At 38.0% G+C, this 21,645-nt stretch overlaps 1 protein-coding gene across 3 annotated transcripts in view; it reads right to left on the bottom strand.

Annotated features, from left to right (window-relative positions):
* Nucleotides 1-1,812: 1,812 nt before the first annotated feature.
* Nucleotides 1,813-21,645, bottom strand: part of LOC123871046 (ankyrin repeat domain-containing protein 50) — a 73,696-nt gene continuing 53,863 nt past the window's right edge. For 2 of the 3 annotated variants that reach the window (XM_045914605.1, XM_045914606.1), the window contains exons 14-39: nucleotides 21,443-21,576; nucleotides 20,665-20,823; nucleotides 20,119-20,211; nucleotides 19,624-19,750; nucleotides 18,974-19,049; nucleotides 14,528-14,682; nucleotides 13,852-13,995; nucleotides 13,454-13,633; nucleotides 12,993-13,063; nucleotides 12,620-12,801; nucleotides 11,982-12,123; nucleotides 11,243-11,433; nucleotides 10,820-10,918; nucleotides 10,527-10,710; nucleotides 10,065-10,245; nucleotides 9,651-9,720; nucleotides 9,140-9,286; nucleotides 8,384-8,467; nucleotides 8,098-8,253; nucleotides 7,531-7,649; nucleotides 7,223-7,350; nucleotides 6,833-6,987; nucleotides 6,089-6,212; nucleotides 4,900-4,983; nucleotides 2,784-2,854; nucleotides 1,813-2,181 (exon numbers count right to left, since the gene is read on the bottom strand). In XM_045914605.1, the coding sequence (XP_045770561.1) occupies nucleotides 2,066-2,181; nucleotides 2,784-2,854; nucleotides 4,900-4,983; nucleotides 6,089-6,212; nucleotides 6,833-6,987; nucleotides 7,223-7,350; nucleotides 7,531-7,649; nucleotides 8,098-8,253; nucleotides 8,384-8,467; nucleotides 9,140-9,286; nucleotides 9,651-9,720; nucleotides 10,065-10,245; nucleotides 10,527-10,710; nucleotides 10,820-10,918; nucleotides 11,243-11,433; nucleotides 11,982-12,123; nucleotides 12,620-12,801; nucleotides 12,993-13,063; nucleotides 13,454-13,633; nucleotides 13,852-13,995; nucleotides 14,528-14,682; nucleotides 18,974-19,049; nucleotides 19,624-19,750; nucleotides 20,119-20,211; nucleotides 20,665-20,823; nucleotides 21,443-21,576 (3,372 nt within the window). In that variant the 3' untranslated portion in view covers nucleotides 1,813-2,065. The remainder of the gene's footprint in view (nucleotides 2,182-2,783; nucleotides 2,855-4,899; nucleotides 4,984-6,088; nucleotides 6,213-6,832; nucleotides 6,988-7,222; nucleotides 7,351-7,530; nucleotides 7,650-8,097; nucleotides 8,254-8,383; nucleotides 8,468-9,139; nucleotides 9,287-9,650; nucleotides 9,721-10,064; nucleotides 10,246-10,526; nucleotides 10,711-10,819; nucleotides 10,919-11,242; nucleotides 11,434-11,981; nucleotides 12,124-12,619; nucleotides 12,802-12,992; nucleotides 13,064-13,453; nucleotides 13,634-13,851; nucleotides 13,996-14,527; nucleotides 14,683-18,973; nucleotides 19,050-19,623; nucleotides 19,751-20,118; nucleotides 20,212-20,664; nucleotides 20,824-21,442; nucleotides 21,577-21,645) is intronic. The other variant, XM_045914607.1, reaches the window with a different exon arrangement.

Below are 21,645 nucleotides of genomic sequence, written 5' to 3'. Positions count from 1 at the left end.
CAGGAGTCAAATATATTGAGATATAGTGGCTAATTCTATTAACCACAATTTATAAATTGACAGCTCTAAAACTAATGCTATCTTTTTCCCCAGAGAACATTGTGAAAAGGATAGAACTATATTAGACCAATTTAGTTTAGTTCATAGATTGCGTAAGTACATCAGAATTAGCCAAATAGTGTGCCGGGTTGTTTGGTGCGTATGCGCAACATGCATTAATCAAACTATTATGTTTAAATCATTCTTAAAGGTATGCGTTGCAACCATAGTTTATACGCATCAAGGAACCCTTACATTTAATGAGTTTTTATAACAATCACTGTAATTTATGTAAGTGTTGTTTCTAAGTTTAAAATAATTTAATTAATGTTTTAACTATCGTGAGTTATTTCCATTATAAGTATAGATTGTTACAGCTATACTTACGACTAAATATATGAGTATAGCCGTAACAATCTACACTAATAAATAATTTAGTTAAATAATAGATTCGTTCGCTTGCTGACAATGTTACTGATTCTGAGCGTAACTATATTTTAGAGTACATATTCGCATCTTTTTCTTACCAATGTAATAAGAAAAGAACAGACAAACCTAATTTAGTTTAGAACTGTGATCTTAGGTTCCAGACGTGAGTCTATTGTGTGAATTTGTAGAGTGCACTAAAATTTAGAGTCTTTAAATTTAACATTCGTTTTGAGTCCTTTTTTAGCAATATTAAAAAGAAAAAGATGCAGATACTTCCAATTTAATTTAAAGAAAGTTAATTTTAATCGACGTCTGTTAAAGTCCATTGCTGTGAAAAGTACTGTTGCTGCCTTAATCATTTACTAATAATAATTTAATGATTGTATCATGGACTTCATTTAAGTAATGGCAATTATTTTACTGGAGTGAGAGTATGCCTTAACATAATTTACTTAACCATTATTTCGTTTAATGTATTAAGTTATATTAGGTACATCTGGTGAACCATAGATAATACTTATACCATAAAGCTATTATACTTATAGCAATTAACGCGTTATTCAGTTTTTAGAGATTAATTCGTTTTTAAACATTATTTTTGTACCATCTATTTATATTTAAACTTTTTATTTCTCCGTTCCTAATAGCAATCAGCATGCATAACCGATGCCTTATAGCTCGTAAAGATAAAGGCACATTGCGGGAGAGTCGACGCGTCTTGTTGCGTCTTTTCTATCATGTAAGGCTACGTTGAGTGATATTTAGATTTGTGTGGAGTTGTGTGTTAATATGTATTGCTTGCTTGTCGTGCTCCTTTAGTAGTGGCGATAAATATCGCACGCTGCACGTTGTACCATATAGATTTGTGTTTTGGCGGATTAAGCTTGTTGTTCCTTGTGTATTATGGACTTCCGAAAGTAAAGCCTGCTTCTATTCAACATTTCATAAAGCAAGAGTCGTCGGTTCGTCTTTGCCACAATGTGTCTTTAGCCTAAGGAGCGCATGATTTTATGGTACTTTAAAGCAATTTGAATAGGATCCTAATGTATGAAATAAACCTAAAAGTATTTCTAAATAATAAGATTATACATTTTTAGTTTGGGGCAATATTTTGCGCAGTTTTTATTTTATTTCTCTCCATAAGCCGATTTATGTTACATTTACATCTCAAAAGGCTAATAGATTTAATCATGCAATTGTATAGCCAGCGAGTCTTTCAAACTCAGTAAACAAAAACTATCAGTTTTTTCCTAGGCTTTGTATATCTGCAATTTTTACATAGAACAATTTTTTACCCCATTTTCGAGCTACTACGATAGTAATTATTTTTATTAATGTTATTCCTCTTGATTTACTTACTACATAGTTAATTTTCAACGTTGTCTCTTTACTCCGAAAGGACTACGAAATATCTCTTTTCTTCCTTTAATATATTTATATCAGCATTACTTTCCTGCATTAAAAAACTGGATGACCAGTATTTAATGCTATCTCTTTCTTTCTTTAGTATATTTTATCAGCTTTTCTTTTTCTCATGGAAGGAGTTTAAAGCAGCACAAGGAAATTTATTGCTATCCCATTCTTTCTTTAGCGCATTTTATAGCGGCGTCTCTTTTCTCCACTGAAAGGCGTTGGTTTTCACGGCTGGGTTCGCGGAACTAGCACTCGCCGCTAAAGCTACGCCTGTACGACGTATGTTGGCAGCTGCGTTATCTGCAAGAAAGAGACCTATTCATTTTATATTCCTTAGGAATGACATACCTTAGGAAACCTCCTATACCCTATTAGGTAAATTCTAGTGATAGCGCGTGGATAATTCGAACTCTCGAATGGATCTCTCATTGGTCGAAAGTTCAAAACTTTTGTAAAGTTTTACATTAATCATTGAAATGAAATATTGTGAGAAATCCATTCATATTGTTTTAAAGTGAAAACTTGTTTAAATGCGTTGGGTGATTTGAAGTGGTTAAAAACTAAAAACTTCACGTACATATCACCGACATGCTAGTGATAATAGTGCTCGGAGTGCTAATTTATGTATTAAAACTTAACTAATGCTAACCCAAAAAAAAACCATTGTTATTTTATAGTCTATGCTTAAATCGACAGTTCTTACTGACTGCCAATCCTTTGCTTTTCCTACGTTCCCGTTTCGCTAGAGCTAAATTCAAATTCAAAATATTTTTATTCAATTAGACTTTTACAAGTACTTTTGAATCGTCAAGAGCATCTACCACTGGTTCGGAATGCCTTTCCTACCGAGAAGAACCAGCAAGAAACGTAGAAGTACTATATTATAGAGTAAGCAAACTTACCCAGTCCATTTCTAACATTGGCAACCAACCGCATCGCTGGGTTGGTCACAATTCCATTGCGCTTGTTCTTACTGTGAACAAACAAGCTGACATTTACTTATTTATTTATTATTTACCGACCTCCTCCCAACCATTAACGCACTCATAATCTGATTATAGTCCACATAAATGACTGATTGCAGAGCCTAGAAATATATAAAAAAAAACTTATTTATAATACTTTTTTCTACTATATAGGCTTGCGCTTGAGTGCAATCACACCAGATAGGGGATGATGCTGTGGGGAGCGTGCCTGCCCAGAAGGTGCCTATTCACTCTTCTTTTTAACCCCCGACCCAAAAAGAGGGGTGTTATAAGTTTGACATGTGTATCTGTGTATCTGTCCGAGGCATCGTAGCTCCTAAACTAATGAACCGATTTTAATTTAGTTTTTTTTTTGTTTGAAAGGTGGCTTGATCGAGAGTGTTCTTAGCTATAATCCAAGTAAATCGGTTCAGCCGTTTGAAAGTTATCAACCCTTTTCTAGTTACTACTGTAACCTTCACTTGTCGGGGGTGTTATAAATTTTTAATTAACACTTATTATTAACAACATCTTTCTGAATAAGTTCTCTATTTACTCCAATCTCCAAACTCATCTTGAAATCCGATTTCTGGAACCTTAATAATTAGACTTTGCAACGAATAGTATATTCGGCAGTATACCGAATACCGAATATTCGGCGAGGCCCCTGACCGAATAGCCGAATATTCGGCAAAAGTATTCGGCCGGATTTTAGCGCCAAAATCTTGTAAAGACGTGATTGTTTCGCGCTCCTTTGTTTTGTTCTAATGTACTCATCGCTCTGAAGTTGGGATGGTCTACGAGAAAAAAAGAAGTTAATTACTTCCTAAAAATGCAGAAAAGTTAGTCTTTCTGCACCATAACCTTCCCCTTCTAAATTTAGATTATGAAAATAATTCAAATGCATAGAAAAATTCTTAACTTGTTTAATACAGAAAATGATTAAATTATGTACCTGTTTTATGTACCAATGACTATTTAATAAATGATTATAAAAGAAATGAGAACCTTACACTTCTAAATTTTGATTACCACAATAATTCAAATACATAGAATCCTCCATTTTTCCAATTCAGAAGATGATTATGTACCTGTGTTATGCACCAATGACTACTTAAATGAATATAACAGAAATGAAAATATGAATATATACGTAATCAATCGATTTTAATTTTTCATTTTACCAATTATTTCTCTACGACAAAATATATTATTTAAGTATTCGGTATTCGGCCGAATAATATGTAGATATTCGGTATTCGGCCGAATATAATAAAATCAGCCGAATAGGCCGAATACCGAATAGTAACCGAATATTCGTTGCAAGTCTATTAATAATTCTGAACGATGCTAAACGAATGCAAAAAGCAAGCAATGTATTTCAACAATTATTGTTCAATTTAAATATTAAGTAAGTGTTAATAAAGCGAAAAAACCAAGTTAATTGTGTTAGTTATACTGTAACTAAATTATTTTGCTTAAGTAAATGAGATGATAAAGTACATAATAAATCATATACTTAAATAAAGTGACAATTTGGTTAGTTATTTCCCGAAGCCCACAATCTCACAGTCGACTTAAAGCTCGATTATTTTTTCGAAATATCTACACCTTGAATATGAATGTTTCTCTTGTCACATCAGCACACACACATACACGCATCTAAAGCTGTTCACATACGCACGCTCGCTCATAGCTGACAAACATTTTCCTTAAATGATTAATTCTTAAAATTTAATACAGAAAAAAATGACAAAAAGATGATTTATGAGATGAGTCTGTCTAACTTAGTTACAGCATTTTTCCAGGCAAACCTAGACAAGGAAACTCGACAAAGTTCGAATCTATAATTTTTTTATTTGGCAATTTTATCATGTACCTAATATTGTTTAATCCAAAATTCAAATGTTTCTGTATGTAAATTGAATATTAAAGAAATTTCAAATTAAACTCAAAATAATCAATCTCATAATTCCACAAAGTAGGATTAATTTACCTCAAAATACATATGTTTTATTTACAACTTTGTCGAGTCTATGTCTTATTCACTCACGTTTTCTTAAATATCTTGCCTCTCGCTCTTCCTAAACTGCCGACTATTCTGTTGTAAACGAACCGCGTCGCCAATACCACCTCACTATGTTCGTATTTTTAAAAGAAAAGAAAATAAGGGATAATAAAGAGAAAAATAGACAAAGTAACAAATTGGAAGTTATTTGGAATTCTAAGGTATTGTGTATAAAATATTAAACTATTGATTTCATTAGAACTGCTATTCTACGTACCTAAGACTACTGCATTCTTTAAATTAAAAAATAATAAAAGTGATACTTCATATATTCATTTTGCTTCAAGAACATCAAATGCAAATCTAGTTCTTTATTTTAGACTATAATTTTTTTCCTGTTAATAATTCAATTCTTGTTGATTCAATTTTTAATTTATCTTTCCAGTTAATGGAAAGATAAATTAAAAATTGAATCCTTGTAACACAACTGTACTACCTACATGATGCCTGAACTTGAAGACTTCATCCGCGTGAGTGAAATTGAGGCTATTTAAAAATCCAGTGCAAACTCTTTAATTTTCCGGAATAAAAACTCGCTTTCCAAGTATTAATTAATTAAGTCCATGCAAAAAATAAGTTGATCCATTGATCCGTTGATCTGGTGTTCCATTGCGGCGTGATTAAAGGGCAAACCAAACAAACCACACTTTGTCATTTCTAATATTAGTAGCTTAGTTACATGACTTTTGTTTTGTACATTTTGACATGCAGAATGGAAATATTTACACAAAACAAGCATTATTCATCAACAAAACAAAATCATAGGTTTACATCACACTATTATAATAACCACATTAAATTATGATTAAACCCAATCATACACAAACACATAGCAATATTAATCCGTCGCTATCAGTTAAGAGTTTTTTCTAACGAATATTAACTTTTTAATCATTACTAACATTCCCCTTTCCCCTCCAACTAAGCATAAAGCTTGTGCTGGGAATGGGTACAACAATAGTGCAACGAGTGGGGTTTGAACCGCCAACCTTTTGGGTTTCAGTCCGCTCCTATCACCGTTGAGCTATTCAGGCTTGGCAGTTACGCGAGAGCCGTCGAAGCCGCCATAGGTAAATTTCTCGGGTGACTTAAGTGAGCCTGGCCTGCTGCTACTAAGAATTTCTAGACAGAAAAAACTTGAAGGTGCTTATAAAAAACCACACATAAGACATACCTGTCGTGTCGCTCGTTGGCAGGTTTGTTCTCGCGGCCGAGAATGATGCGCATGTGTGTGTCTCGGTTGAAGTGTGTGTCCGTGACGATCGGCTGCATGCTTGTGAGACTAGGGGGTTGAGATCCTAAGGGCGAAAAAATCCCCTTATATTAAATGACTTACTAAGCCGGTCGCATATTAAAAATTCCGGTCAGAAAAAAATCTTTCGCGCACAAGAAGGCACTGTTCATACATTTTATACTAGACCACGCAGACTGTTAGATCGCACGTATGCTTCAGATGTTTGCAAAGTGAGTAAGAAAGGAAGTTTTCTAATAAAATGCGGCTGATCTTAAAGTAAGTTTTATGGAGCGTATAAACGCAGCGCATACCACGCAACGTACAAAACGCAGATATCGAATATTATTATTGATATATTTTACTATTAAAATTGAATTGCGCCGGGATATTTCACGTCATGTTAACGCTATATTTAGCGTACACAGTACTCGGGAACTAATGATTAACATTTGTACGCCTATGTGTTTGGTACTTGGGTGGTGTTATGAACCCATGTTGAAGCTTCATTTGTGCAACAAGAGTGCAAACTTCCTATCTGTTGCGAATGCCGAGTTTGAATGAGTGATTTTAAACAACAAAGACGCGCTTTTCAAGCTAGAGGGGAAAATAAATATTTTATTTCAATATATTTTCATTTCATTATGCGTAAAAAAATTATAATCGTTTGAATATAAATAAGCGCACCAGCTAATATAGGTGAGGGACTCCGTGGTTCACTAGGACTTCTTGGAGGAGACGCATACAAAGGACTTGCGGTACCGTGCCTCTGCTCCCGTCTCCTGTCCCTTTCTCTTGCATATCCACGAAGTTCGCCGTCTCGCTCGTTTGCTACGTAACTCCTACAAAAATTAGTTCATTACTTACAATTCAGATATTAGTCAAATAATCATACATATACAAATAAATAAAATAAAATATGATTTGGCGTAGTCAGTGGAATAGTTTCTAGGTCTTCTTTCCCTCCACCATTTAATAGGTATTTTTTGTCCCTGTAACTAGCTTCGTACGGCACGACATGCACCTGACCTGACCTGTAGTACATAGAATGAATATGTAGTAGTAGTAGACGCGTACCTTAATTTTGAGTCCTTTTCCACCGCGTGATGTTCTGGTATAGGTTCATCTCTGTCTATTTCGCGGCGAGTCCGACCACAGCGGGCTACTTGTTGTGCGAAAGAGAGGGATAGATTTGCGCGATTCGCCTGTGAACATTTTCAATATTTAAAAATTGTTGAGAAGTGAATTTTTGAAATATCTGATACCATTCAAAAAAACTTAACCTAACACTCATAGCATCAAAAATGATAGTTTTAGTCTCAATAAAAAGTTGAGTAACATTTAACAGTTTTAGTATTAAGATCGTACTTATATTATTGTCATACCTTATCATGAGCTGGTTCTTCGGGATGTTCGTGAGATCTGTTGGAACCTCCCGTCATGTTGGAAGATGATTTTGTCGAATTGGAACTGTGGACACTGCGCCGTTTGTAGTCTGGTGAACCTGAGAAGTATCGTATGTGTTGATCATAAAGTTACGTGCCAGCCAGTGCCAATGCCAGAATGGATTGGGCCAGCCGCATATTACCAGAATAACGTCTGCCAAATCCGTTCTCTCCCATTGATTCTACGAACAACAGAAGCGAACGTACGATCCGGCAACATACTGACAGTCTGCGGCGTGTGTGCTGGGTATGGCACAAAATGTATGAATAGAGTGTACTTCCACCGCTCGTTCTAATTTTTTCTTTAACTATCAAAGAGTTTCTGAAAATATGCGGCCAACCTTATATGGACAGTTAATATGGCGTATACCGATCTGAGTGGAATTTGCTTTTAAAGTTTTTAGTTAGACGTACAAGGAACACAAATCTTAATTTCTTCAAAATGTTGCAGGTGGACATAAAAATAACCCTGTATAGGTATAAGTTACCCTGTATAAGATTACATACCAGTCCTCGCAGGCCTTAGCAAGTCGTCAGGCGGCGGCGCGGCGTGAGGCGCGACGGGCGGCGCGGCGGGCGGCGCGGAGGGCGCGGCCCAGCGCTCTAACAGACGACAGATGTTTGCGTGCCCCGCGCGCCACGCTACTTTCGCTGGAGTACGACCTACAATACGAATATTTAGATATACATATTGAGTAGAAATTTTGAGAAGTTTTTCATACATATTAACTATCAAAAAGAGTAGTGAGGAGTGGAACAGAAAACATTTTAATAAACAAAAGCCGTAACTCACCGCAATGATCAGCTTGCAAAGGATCAGCACCATGTTGCAAAAGCCATAGCACACATTCTTCATGCCCCTCCTGAGCTGCTATGCCTAGTAATATATAAAAAAAACTATTATATTTTATACTTCAAGAGCCCAAACAAATAAGTTATTAGGTAGTATTTTAACAATTGTCCTGTTGTTGCAGAACTTTGTAGTATCGATATAAAGTTCCAATATAATAAATACTACATCAAACGCTCAACGTAGACAACAGTACCCAACGAGAGGAGCACCCACTTCTATACTAGGAGTTTTTTTTCTATGGCTCAGCTGTTTTATAGCGGAGTCGCAGTTAGAATTCTTTTCTATCGCTAATTCCTAACGTCTCGCGTAGGTTTGACTAGAATAACATTCTACTTTTAAAATACCATGGTAGCCAAATTCTAAGCTTTGAACAAGCACTACAGCAAAACTCAATTGAAGTCGTTGTATAGAAGCAGGCGTTATTTTGCGGAAGTCCACGATACACAAGGAACCTAAAGCTTAATTTGCTATAACCCACTAAGCCAGACAACCACTCGACGACGTTTCGCCCCGGCACCGGAGCATCCTCAGGAGATGTAGACCTTACAATGCTTAATTGCAAAGATTAGGTCTACATCTCTTGAGGATGCTCCAGTGCCGGGGCGAAACGTTCGAGTGGTTGTCTAGTTTAACGGATTATAGCAAATTGAGCTTCTGATTCCTTGTATATCAATAATTGTAGCCACCAGTACTCACCAAGGGGCGTCGCGCCCTGTGTACACACGGCGGAGGGCGAAGCACCATGTTGCAATAGAGCTCGTAGGGCTGCGGCGCGGCCTCGCCACGCGGCTGCGTGAAGGGCCGTCCGCGCACAACGGTCTCGACCATCCACCGTCGCGCCACCTACGAATAATTAATGAAGCTCAAACATCGAGCCGAGTTTCTCGCTCTCTTCTCGGTAGGAAGGCATTCCGAACCAGTGGAAAGATGCTTTTGACGATTCAAAAGTACTTTTAAAAGTTTAATTTAATAAAAATCTTTTGAATTTTGTTTTTTCTTTTAAATCGGCAATGTACATTGATGCAATACACAGTATGCAGTTCAGATCAGCAGAAAGAATGGAATCAACCAAACTCCCTTTCAATTTAGACCTCCTTTTGATATTAGTATTTGGTACAGGGGTAGATATCAAATGAAATTATAGATGCTATCGGGACAAGTGTCGACATTTGTATAGAGTTTCAGTGTCGTCGAAAAGAAAACTCACCAACTTTGATAAGCATATTGACCATCTCAGTGTGCCCTTGCCATGCCGAAACGTGTAGTGGTGTTCGACCCTGAAAATAAATTAACATTTTAAATTATATTTAAGACTAGCGACACGCCCCAGCTTCGCACAGTTAGTTTATTACGATTTTCATAGGGATCTCCAATTTTTCGAAAATAAAATATAGCCTATGTTACTCAGGAATAATGTAGCTTTTTTACAGGTGAAAGAATTTTTAATACTGGTTCAGTAGTTCCAGAGATTACCCTTTACAAATAAACTTACAAACTTTATCTCTATAATATTAATCAACGCTATGTGCCGCGTCGGTCGGCGTCCAATGCTAGACGAATTGGACCATTGAATTGGAGAATTGGACGCCAACCAACGTAAGCCGAGCTGATGATGTCTTACCTCAGTGTCGCTGCAATGCACGCTCGCTCCACACGCGAGCAACTGTCGAGCCATCGCAAGCCGATTGTCCAACGCTAGTACGTACAGCGTGCTGCGTCGGTCGGCGTCCAACGCGTCAACGTCCGCCCCTCGACAGTGTAATGCTGTCACTGTTTCAAACTGTCCCTCCAAAGCTGCTAATCTGTGAAAGCAATGCACTGTGAATTTTCCCCATATTTCCCAAAGCCAGGGAATTTATCAAAAGCTAAAACAATTTCAGTTCTTGACTAGGTAATAATCAATTGACTCTATTACGCGGTATCTTACGTGAAGCGGCGCGCCAACGCCGTATCTATTGAAATACGCAATTTCGCTTGAATCGCCTACGTCAGACGTCGCGACGCCTTAGAAAGTCGACATATTTGACACTTCCGAAAATAATGCATCCTTAGGGACAAAATTAAATCATCTTAGGTAACTTACCGTAAAGCAGTTTTGCCATCATGAGCTCTCTGATCCACAGGGGCTCCCCATTGGTCTATCAAGACTTCCACGAGTCGAGTATGACCTTCTTGAGCCGCCAACATCAACGGACCCTTTCCATCGTTGTCTGCTTCGTCGACTTTTGCACCCGCTTCCAATAAAGCTTCGCATACTTCTAGATGACCTGCAAAATCTCAGACGTTACAGCTATCTGTCCCTTTCTTACTCTCAATTTTTCCAAGTTCTGTCTTTCTTTCTCTGAAAATTATACCTTTCTTATACGTAAAAATTACCTTCAAAAGCAGAATAGTGCAAAGGAGTCCATCCAGAATTATCGCGGTGATGTTCATCCAAACCTCTGTCCAGCAACTGACGGACCACTTCTACGTTACCTTTGAAAGAAAATCGTAGTTTTATGTAGCAAACGATCAAAACTTCAGGAATATTGGCTACACAATAACTGCACAAACTAAATTGACAGGTCTGAAGCTACAAGGAGCATTATGAAAGGAATAGCCATAAATTTAGACCTGTCATTTAAGTTTAGAGATTTTGTATATCAAAGATAGCTGCCATGCTGAAACAGACTATTACGGATAGTAATTACAAGTTACCACGGGATTTTTCAAAAATCTAAATCCACGCGAACGGATGAATTAATATTATTTTGCAAAATCACGCACGTTAGATAATTTTCATATATTTAACGGTCATACCTTGCGCAGCGGCAGTGCTGAGCACGGTGCGGCCTTCGCAGTCCATGTTGTCCACGCAGGCGCCCCAGAACAGCAGAAGGCGGACAGTGTCCGCGTGTCCGGCGGACGCGGCGGCCCATAGCGCCGTCCGTCCGGCGCTGTCGCACGCTTCTATGTCCGCCTCCGCTTCCAGAAGGAGCTCGCAGATTTCTCTGTACAAGAATTTTCAACTGTAATATCTTTTTCTATTGTCGTAACAGAGTGGTCGTGGTCATCACGAAGTAACATTTTTGGGAGCAGGTGATGATGAGCAATGCTCATGAGAGCATGCGCCTCATGAGCATTCGCCACTACTCCTGCTGGCTGATATTCTGGTTCACTCGTGTACGGGAAACACAGGAATAAATGCTCGTTCAATCTTATAGCGATACGAAATAAGCTCATTCTTAAAGACTATCACATATATTTTCGCACCTCAAGAAAGAAACTATGAAAAGCAGGAGACAGAAACCATAAAAATTCGTATTCAATCAGTACCCAAAAATATAGGTATAGCGCATAACTGAGGAGGATCCTGCGGTAGTGGAGCGGTGCGGGAGGGTGACAGTTGTCACAAGTTTACGAATCACTGAACTCTTACGTCACGTCATCACCCTCCCGCACCGCTCTACTACCGCAGGAACATACTCAGTTATTCATTATGGCTGTAACTCTTCTCTGCTGTATTGACAAAGTTTCATTTGAAAAAGATTTTACTCACGTATGGCCCTCAAAAGCGGCAACCAAAAGCGGTGTGGCCTTGTCCCGGTCAGCCTTGCTAACATCCGCACCTCTCTCCAGCAACAACGATGCGCAAGCGCCGCCTGCCGCGCACAGCGCTGCTACGGCTAATGCAGTGCGACCTACATACAAATCATCATCATCATCATCATCTATTCGATTTGATGCGCTTAAAGAGCCTAAAAGCAGGAAATATGATGTGACTTAGTCGTTGTTACGTCATAGTGCTTCAGCGAATCTGACAAAAACTTCGAGAGGAAACGCACACTTTGATTTTCTTTAAATAACTCATTTTTTTTAAATCTTTTGGAACTTCTAACTGAAATTGACGTCCCAACTCATTTTTTTAAGAATCTTGCGATATGTATTGTGACTACAAAATTCTTTTTTTAATGGTTAATATTAATTTTCTTGGAGCTACTAACGTACAAAACGTTCCCTCAGAAAAAAATGATGCCTCTAAGTCCTCTGAAAGTAACTGATGACTTTTGGATTAATTTTATCTAGCATCAAAGGAGTAACAAATTGTACTGAAATAAAAAAGATTATCGGATTTCGAACATCGCACGTAGAAAGATGATCAAGCCAATTTTTTTTTAAATATTAATATAGACTTACCATCGTGATCAGCATGGTCAGGACTGGCCCCAGCGTCGAGCAACAGCCGCACAATGTCCGCGTGTCCCATGTACGCGGCGGCCATCAGCGGCGTGCGGCCTTCCGCGTCCGCACGCTCCGGGGCCGCGCCGCCCGCTAGCAAACGCGCCACCACCGCTTCATGGCCCGACCACGCTGCCGCTCTGTTACAGATAAATTGATGACTACTAAACTGTACTATTGTGTAAAATCGAACCCTTAATATTAAAAAAGCAAAAGTGTGTCTGTATATAAGTCTAGGCTTTCTAGCTGTTTTCATGTTATAAAAATATATATACATAAATAGTGGAAGAAAATAAAAGACGCAGAAATTATCAACCGCCAAACTACTGACCTTAAAGCTGTCCGGTTGTCTGCATCCACACAATCCACATCACAGCCATGTTCCAGCAACACGTCAACAACCTAAAACAAAATGAAATCCATCATCATCAAGTTTAATGGCAGCACAAGATAAAATTCAGTAGTTCGCCCTTAATTATTACCATAGAGAAAGACCAAAAACCACTTTCACAGCCTTATTTCAGTATGCCCGTCTAGAAATGGCTCTTAATGGGCTCCAGCCAAAAGTGTTGGCTTCCAGGCGTATAGCGGCACTGCCGTTCTTTCAGCTGCAAGCGGCAGATTGGGGTTCCTCCGGTACATCCATCCTGTTCGCAAGTTCTAAACAACATTAACTTCGGTTTTATGTATCCTAATCAGAGTAAAGTGCTCCCCTGTTGCATTTTTTGCCTACACCAGATCTGGGCAATGCTGAAAATTGAATGGAATCGAACTTGTGTGGCCTACACTTGCCTCAGTATGGCCCGCCCAGGCCGCAGCGCGCAGGGGGCTCCAGCCATCAGCATCGGCAGCGGCCGCAGAAGCACCGGCTTGCAGCAGTATAGCGGCAGTACCAGCGCGGCCGCTGCGAGCCGCAGAGTGGAGGGGCGTGCTCCCCGCTGCATCTGTCGCGTTCGCTAGTTCTGGACAACGCTGAAAATTATATTCGCTTTGATAAAAAAAACCGTGTTGTGGGACACCAGACAAAACTGAAGCTTTACTGTCTCGCTCGCTTGTCTGTGTATTGACAACAATGCGTTGACAGGTGTTGCGTGAGTTTGTTCATTTCAGCTTTTGCCATTTAGGTGCCGAAACTTGTTCTGCCTAAAAAGTCATAAAACTGAGAAAATACAAAAAACAGTGCCAAATACCTTCAACAAAGCAGCTAGCGTATCTTCATCCCCCCTGGTGGCGAGCTCGTGTATGGTGCTGGGGTCCAGCAGTAGCGTCTCTTCGTGCTCATCCCCTGTGGCATCCGCGTTGTCTTCGCTTTCCAGCACTTGGTCGGTCGACATCTGTTTCAACATCAGATAATCACTAGTTTTGAATGATATTTCAACATTTCGGCAAATTCAAATTCATAGATAAAATTGGCAATCAAAAAACGTACAGCGCGAGCGGTACCCATTTTAAATAACTTTGTAAACCGATTTTTAGAAAAAAGTTATTAAATCCAAATAATCGTTTTCTAACCAGAAGATTCCCGCGATATTACGTGAATTTTAAGAATCCCATTTTTGGAACTTTGAAATTCAGAGATAAAAAATTACGAATTTCGGTACGATGTGTTCAAAGGTTGCCTGCCCTGAAAATTAACAGGAATTTTCAGGGCTCAACTTTCGAATTTATAATATTTATGGATAAGCCCATACCTTTCAAGGCCCATTCATTAAAGCGATTCTGACTAAATAGTTTGGTACAAATATAGCTTGCATCTCGGAGACGAATATAGGCTACTTTTAATCCCGGAAAACCAAATAGTTACCATGGGGTTTTTCAAAAACTTAAATTAACGCGGCGTAGGCTAGGGTACGTTTAAAAACTTACCAAATCGTTTAGGTCTTCTCCCTCGGGCTCAGTGGGGATAGAATCAGTTCTGCTCAACTCCAACAAAGCTCTCAGCACGCGCCTGTCCCGCGGCCATCTTGACGTGCTACCGTTGACTAGTTCCGGCATTATGTTCTCTAGGGTTGAGGGCTCCACTGTGGACAAAGAAAGAATTAATGAATATTCATAATTTTATTCTACACCACAAAATTAATACAGAAACAAGACATACAAAGCAAAACAAAATATAGGCAGGTAGGTAAAATTTGGCGGCCTTATTGCTACCTAGCGATCTCTTCCAGGCAAAATGGTGCAAGTATATACATTAATGTATAATATTAAAATAAATATATGTAAATAAATAAATGTAATCTATTTATTCATCAACAAAGTTGCATATAGATGTACCATTTGATTAAGACGGCTCGCACATATAGAGCGGTTTATGGGAGGGTGACAACGATATGGAGAGCTTTGATTTTTACGACAACTGTCACCCTCCCACAATCAGCGCCCTAAGTACCTCACGACCTGTTTCAGTGAAAGATATACCTATAGTAAGATGTCGTTGACTAATGTTTAGCCCGTCGCACTTTCTGTGAATGTAAGTTGACTTAGTACTTTCCTGGTCATAACGTTTTACCGATATAACTTCCTTAAATGTTTGTACTAAGACGTCAGTAGTCGCCACCACATAGGTTTACCATACCGCAACCGCAAGCCGTCTCAAACAACAAAAAACTCATGAAATGCAATGCTACAAACTAGGCCACTCTCTCTCTCTTTTCATTTGAGAGACATGTCTACAATAGAATCCTCATTGATTTAGGGTCGCGTCGTAACCTCTTCCATTCACCACAGAATGGTGGAAATTATCTTGAGATAATAATGCGGTGGGTTGAGTTTCAAGATACAACTCGACTAATAGTAAAGTACATACATTTGGTTTTCTTTTGTTTCTGTTATTTCATTTCTCTTTTGTTTCTGTGATTTATTTATTTTGTTGTTTCTGTAATTTTTTCTGTTGTTTGTGTTATTTTATTGTAATTTGCTTCTGTTATTTTATTTTTGTTATTTCTGTTATTTTAGTTTTATGGACATTTTTTTAAAATAAGGTAAGAGAGAAATTAATAAATGAGAGTTTAAGTACATCTAAAGTCGGTCACCAAATCCGTTTCCGCCATGAATCAATGTTGCTTAACCAGAAAAAGCGACTGCGCTATCGTAACTAGGCCATACTACCCACATTACATATTTTACATGACCGATGAGATATATCCGTAACCCAGTTTCACAACCGCACAGATAAACTGCTGCTCGATTGCGATAGAATGACAGCTACAATGTCACGATCGCAATCGCATCTGATTGGCTGACACTCGCTCACTATTGGTCACAATGCATTGTTGCAACAAGAACAGCCAATTTATTTTAGCCAATAACGACAATAGCCATTGTAATAATGATTGATGCAGGTTTTACGGAATCGAGCTACAGGTTGATTGCGCTGAATCCATACTAATATTATAAATGCGAAAGTGTGTCTGTGTCTGTCTATCTATCTGCTACCTTTTCACGGCCCAACAGTTTAACCGATTCTGACGAAATTTGGTACAGGGTTAGCGTTATATCCTGGGGACGGACATAAGCTACTTTTTATCGCGGAAAATCAAAGAGAGCCCACGGGTTTTCAAAAAACCCATCCGCTTAACCGATTTATATGAAATTTGGTACCGAGGAGCTTGCGTCCCTGTAATTGATATAGGCAACTTTTTATCCCGGAAAACCAAACAGTTCCCACGGGGTCTTTAAAACTCTAAATCCATGTAACACGGACGAAGTCGCGGGCATCCTCTAGTTCCCAATAATGTAAAGAAAATTTGTCATACATTTTCCCGCAGCTTTTATTATTTTCGTTGAAAGTGACTACTAATTCAAGGAATGGACGATACGATCATCTACCTGTAGTAACAAAGGTAAGTATGTCATGGAGTAACAAATAAATCATAATGTAGGTAAGTTTTCTTGTGAACATGTGATATGAATTATGAACACTTACAAAATAACAGCAGTCGACTTAGCAATTAGTGAGATATCTCATCTTATACATTTGTTAAAATAAAGCAGACTTGATTTTCGATTCAAAAGTTTGATTTAAAATAATGGACAAATAATAAATAGCTTGTTGTTGTGTTTCTGCTAGATGATGTCTGGGAATTTATCCTCTTGCTTTAGATTTTTAAAAACCCCGTGAGAACTCGGATTTACCGCAATAAAATGTAGCCCATATCCGTGTCCACATTTTTAACATGTTTAAAATACCACATCAAATTGTTGTTTTGTTGCGCTGTGATTGAAGTACAAACCATAAAACGTACCCACTTTCACATTTTTAATATTAAGTAGGGATTTAAATAAACATTGAAGTATACGTACTTATAAAATCGTAAATATTCATCACATCTTTAAAAGTGAATGTCGAATTGGAAGTGTTTAATGGAGCCATTCCAAAAAACTAAACTTTTTTGTAAAACCACTAGGTATAACTAATTGTTATTATAAGCAATTTAATATTTCACGTCGTTATCCTTTAATGACTTGTATTAAACTGCAAGCGAATTTATTTCCGATGACCATTTTTGTTTGAGTATTGTGACTCAATGGCAAAATTATACCTTATTTCAATAGACATAAGACTAATTTTGAAACACGATAAGACATATTACAATAGCAGGATATGATAAAGAATTAGTAGTAATTAGATTGATCAAGACTATTAATTTACGCGACTTTGGTTGGGTTTTCTTAATCAATATACAATAGAACTCCATATATGTTTTCTTTTTGCATTATTACATGTTATTGGCCTCCATTTTGCACATAAGGCAAACAAATCTTTTAAAATTCAATTGTGTGCGCGTTCTGAGGGCACCTTAAAAAGTACCGTACTTTTTAAGTTGCCTATACTGATTTACTAATTGACAGGCAGCACACAGCCTAACCGGTGGACCTAAACATTTAAAATTAGTAGGATCTTTTCTGGAGACGCGGCGCGAAGAAACCAAATGGGTATGGGTCTAATAAAAACTGCCATATCCCTTCCAGGTTAGCTCGCTTCCATCTTAGACTGCATCAGCACTTACCACCGATAAGATTGCAGTCAAGGGCTAACTTGTATCTGAATTTTAAAAAAAAATAAAAAAAAGCGTTTCCTTGTTATATGGTATAGTACCACTTGCGACGCTACCAGACATCTCCAGAAAAGAGCCCTAAAGGTGCACTAAGGAAGGATTTTGAAAACTTTCAACAGACCTTTAAAAACGTAAATCCAGACGAAGTCGCGGAATAAGCCACTGCTGATGCCCATATTCTACTCCGAACTTTTTTATCAGACGATGTTGTAAATTAATTTCAATATATGTAGATAAAATTAGGAGAACCGTTGTAGTATGTCATGGTTAACGTGATAGTACTTCCTATCACGACTTTTATCAGCAAGCGGCGCCAAATGTTTCGCGGATTTCATACTGTACAATGTACATTCACCGTTAAAGCAAGTAATATTCAATTGCTTAAAACACACACAATACAAAGACTCCGAAAAGAAACCACAACCTAGTCTATATTGTATTTTGACATTGAAAATACGACACAGATGTATATCAGAGAGAAAAAATCTGTTTCCTTTAAACTGCCTCAAGTATGAGCACTTTTCAAAGTAAGCTATTTAGATTTCAACTTAATGTACGCCTTTCGAGCATCGTTTTAAAACTTTTTTGTCTGCTTTAAAAAATAATCAAAGTTAGATGACATGAGTCTTTTTCAAGTAAGTATTTTTTTTTTCGAAGAAAATGCTTTTGTCTCAAGTTCCTTAAATACAAATTTATATTAAATTCATAGTCATGTGCTAAAACATGGCTAAAACGTCTAAAAATAGATCTCAATTCAGGTTAAATATAGTGTATTATAAATCAAAGGTCATAAAATATCTTAGGGTTTATAAAATACCCACATTCCTTCAATATCGCATATATACGTAAGGTATTTCAGGGAAACATTAATGAGCAAAATAAAATCACAGTACTCATATTATTGTTTTCCTTGTTACAAAAATTTCCGTATTTAATTATTATTATTTAGTAGGCCAATTGTTTACGGTTTTACACAATAAATTATATATACAAAATACGTCGTCTTTATAAACAACTAAGATTTAGCTTTATTTCCCTAAGCATAAGGTTAATATTAGTATAATGAAAAACGTAAAAACAGTGCGTGCTCTTCTATTTGTATTCAACCAATAACAATGCTTATCGCAGATCAGTCACAAGAGAGAGAAAAAGTTGTTTTTAAAAAAGGTCGGCGCCTTTCTAATCTGCTGGTCTACATTCTGCATCAGAGGAAATTACGTAGGTATAGAAATTAAAATTAAAAGTATAAACTTACGTGATTTACATGAAATAGATTCCTTTCCTTCAGATTCTGGATCACCATCCTTTTCTTCCAATTTTTGGTCTTCATTCTAAAAAAAAACAATAGCATCTTAACGATGTGTGCGCAACGAATCTTTCTGAAACTTTTAGAAACATGTGCGGCAGTACTACCAATTTTGTAAGTTACGCCAATGTACCTGCGCAGAAACCTTATTTTTGAAGGGCGCGAAAATATTTCAGCCAACCATAGCGCGCGTCCGTCCGCCTACGTCGTCGTTGTGTAGGTCGTTGCCTACGCAACATGTTTTGTACGCGCGAATTGTAAGCGAGACAGGACGAGTCTCTGTTATTTTTGTGTTTAAAACCTTAACGCCAAGCAATAAGGTCTGTATTTCATTGGTGTACATTTGGTTTTTTGGTTTTGGTTAGCATTAAATTGCTTTGTTTTTCTGTGTAAACGAATTTTGTCGATGCGACTTATAAAAGTGGTAGCACAAGTACGCACCTCAGAGTGCATACGTACTTGATTGAGTGCGTGCCCGTACTATACAGTGTGATAACGGGAAGACTTAGTTGATAATTTAATTTTAATGACTAGTGATTAAATGAATTTGTACTAAAAATTGCTCTGATTTATTAACATTACCACAGTACAAGACTCACCTGGTTATTATCAACATCAACGAGTTTCATGTCTGTCTCCCTTTTCAAAGCCGCTTCGACGTCACATCCCGAGTCCAATACCCATAACAGTATTAAAGTATGCAGATCTAAATGTTCTTCTTCATCTCTGAAATAGAATATAACTATTTAACAGTACTTAGTTCAATATACGAACTAGTCTAACAAGGCTCAAAAAGGCTAGAACCAAGAGCCGTAATTCCAGCAAAAAAAAACCTGTTTTTTAAGTGAAAACTTCTTTAGTTGGTCTATTTTTGGGATGGGTAAAAATTTCAAGGTCCTGACACGGACATGCTAATTTGATAAGCTTTTAAAGTTTGTTTGATAACGCAACTAACTAAGGTACAATTTTTAATAGAAGTGCCAAATATTCTTTCGGTAGTGGGAATTTTTTTCACTTGTGCCGGCAGTCACCACTGCCACCCAACTTTTTTTACGGGATTTACGGCAGATATTTTAGGTCTTGGAAAAACTTACGTTGTAGAAGTTTTGTTTTTCTTCTGCGCTGCCATATGTTGTTCTAGATGTGTCATGTGATATACGTAGTTATGGATTTCCAGAGCACTTAACCTGCAAGAGATTTTTAAAAAAGTAAACTCAGGTTTCTAAACGCATTACTATATTCACACACTCCAAATTCGTACCCCACACGCTCTTAAAACGCGCCACAATCACGCCGCATACAGCCTCAAACGCGCCATACACACTCCACACACGCGCCACACCCGCTCCACGCGCGCTCCACAAACGTGCTACACACGCACCACACAAGCTTCACACACGCACCATACACGCTCTAAAAACGCACTACAAGCGCGCCACATACTCTCTCACCCGCCATACACACTCCACACACGCTTAACACACGCTCCACAAACGTGTCATACAAGCTCCACGCGCACTCAAGAAACGCGCCACACACGATCAACACACGCATAACACACGCGCCATAAATGTTCTACACCGCATGAATCCGCCACTGCGCCTAAGAGCACTAGTCACACATGTGACGTCACAACTCACCGCTTAGCATCAAGAGTGTAGTACATGGCTAAGGCTGCGTGTCCATCGGGCGGCGCGCACAGGTAGCGCCGCGTGCAGTGCTTCACGTCCACCAGCCACGACGCGAACGAGTGGTGAAAGAGGCTGAGATACCCGGTGGCACGCTCCATAACCAAGATTCTGCCAAACCAAGAATATAAGTCGCACCTATCTACCAGTAACGAGGAAATTTCAAATCAATTTTGGAAACAAGTGACGTAAATTATACTAAGAACATGTTTCTCTCTCACTCAACGACCAATAGCATTTTAGGGAATAATTATTATTATTATTTTCACCCTCGTAATATTATACTCGTATTAGTATAGTGGTTTTTGCTTTTATTCGTATTTATTCGTAATTCAAAGAAAAAGTGTCAGTCAAACCTGACCAGAACAAGAGTAAATTAAAAATTTATAACACCCCCAACAAGTGAAGGTTACAGTAACTAGAAAAGAACTGATAACTTTCAAAAGGCTGAACCGATTTCCTTGGATTATAGCTAAGAACACTCTCCATCAAGCCACCTTTCAAACAAAAAAAATTAAATTAAAATCGGTTCATTAGTTTAGGAGCTACAATGCCACAGACAGATACACAGATACACACGCCAAACTTATAAGACCCCTCTTTTTGGGTCGAGGGTGAAAAATAAGAACAGAACAGGTTTTTTATTTGAATAAATAAAAGGAAAGCCTGACTTTTTAGTCGTACTTGAAAACTTTATTCAAATATATTTAAATTATGAGTAAACTCTTACCGCCTCAATAGATGCAGCCTCCTGTTGAAGTCGTCTCTAGTGACGCTGTACTCCTTGGTAAGCAAGCACTTGTACAGCATGTCCTCCGTGACCCCACAGCGCGCGGCCAGAAGCACGTCCAATAGGAGACGTACCTACACAGCATAGAGTAAAGATATGATAGAGGTTCGATGAAGCTGTCTAGACAGTGCAATTTTTTTTTT

Source organism: Maniola jurtina, chromosome 13 (genome assembly GCF_905333055.1).
Source record: "Maniola jurtina chromosome 13, ilManJurt1.1, whole genome shotgun sequence".
Lineage (NCBI taxonomy): Eukaryota > Metazoa > Arthropoda > Insecta > Lepidoptera > Nymphalidae > Maniola > Maniola jurtina.
This window is presented reverse-complemented; position numbering and strand designations above follow the sequence as displayed.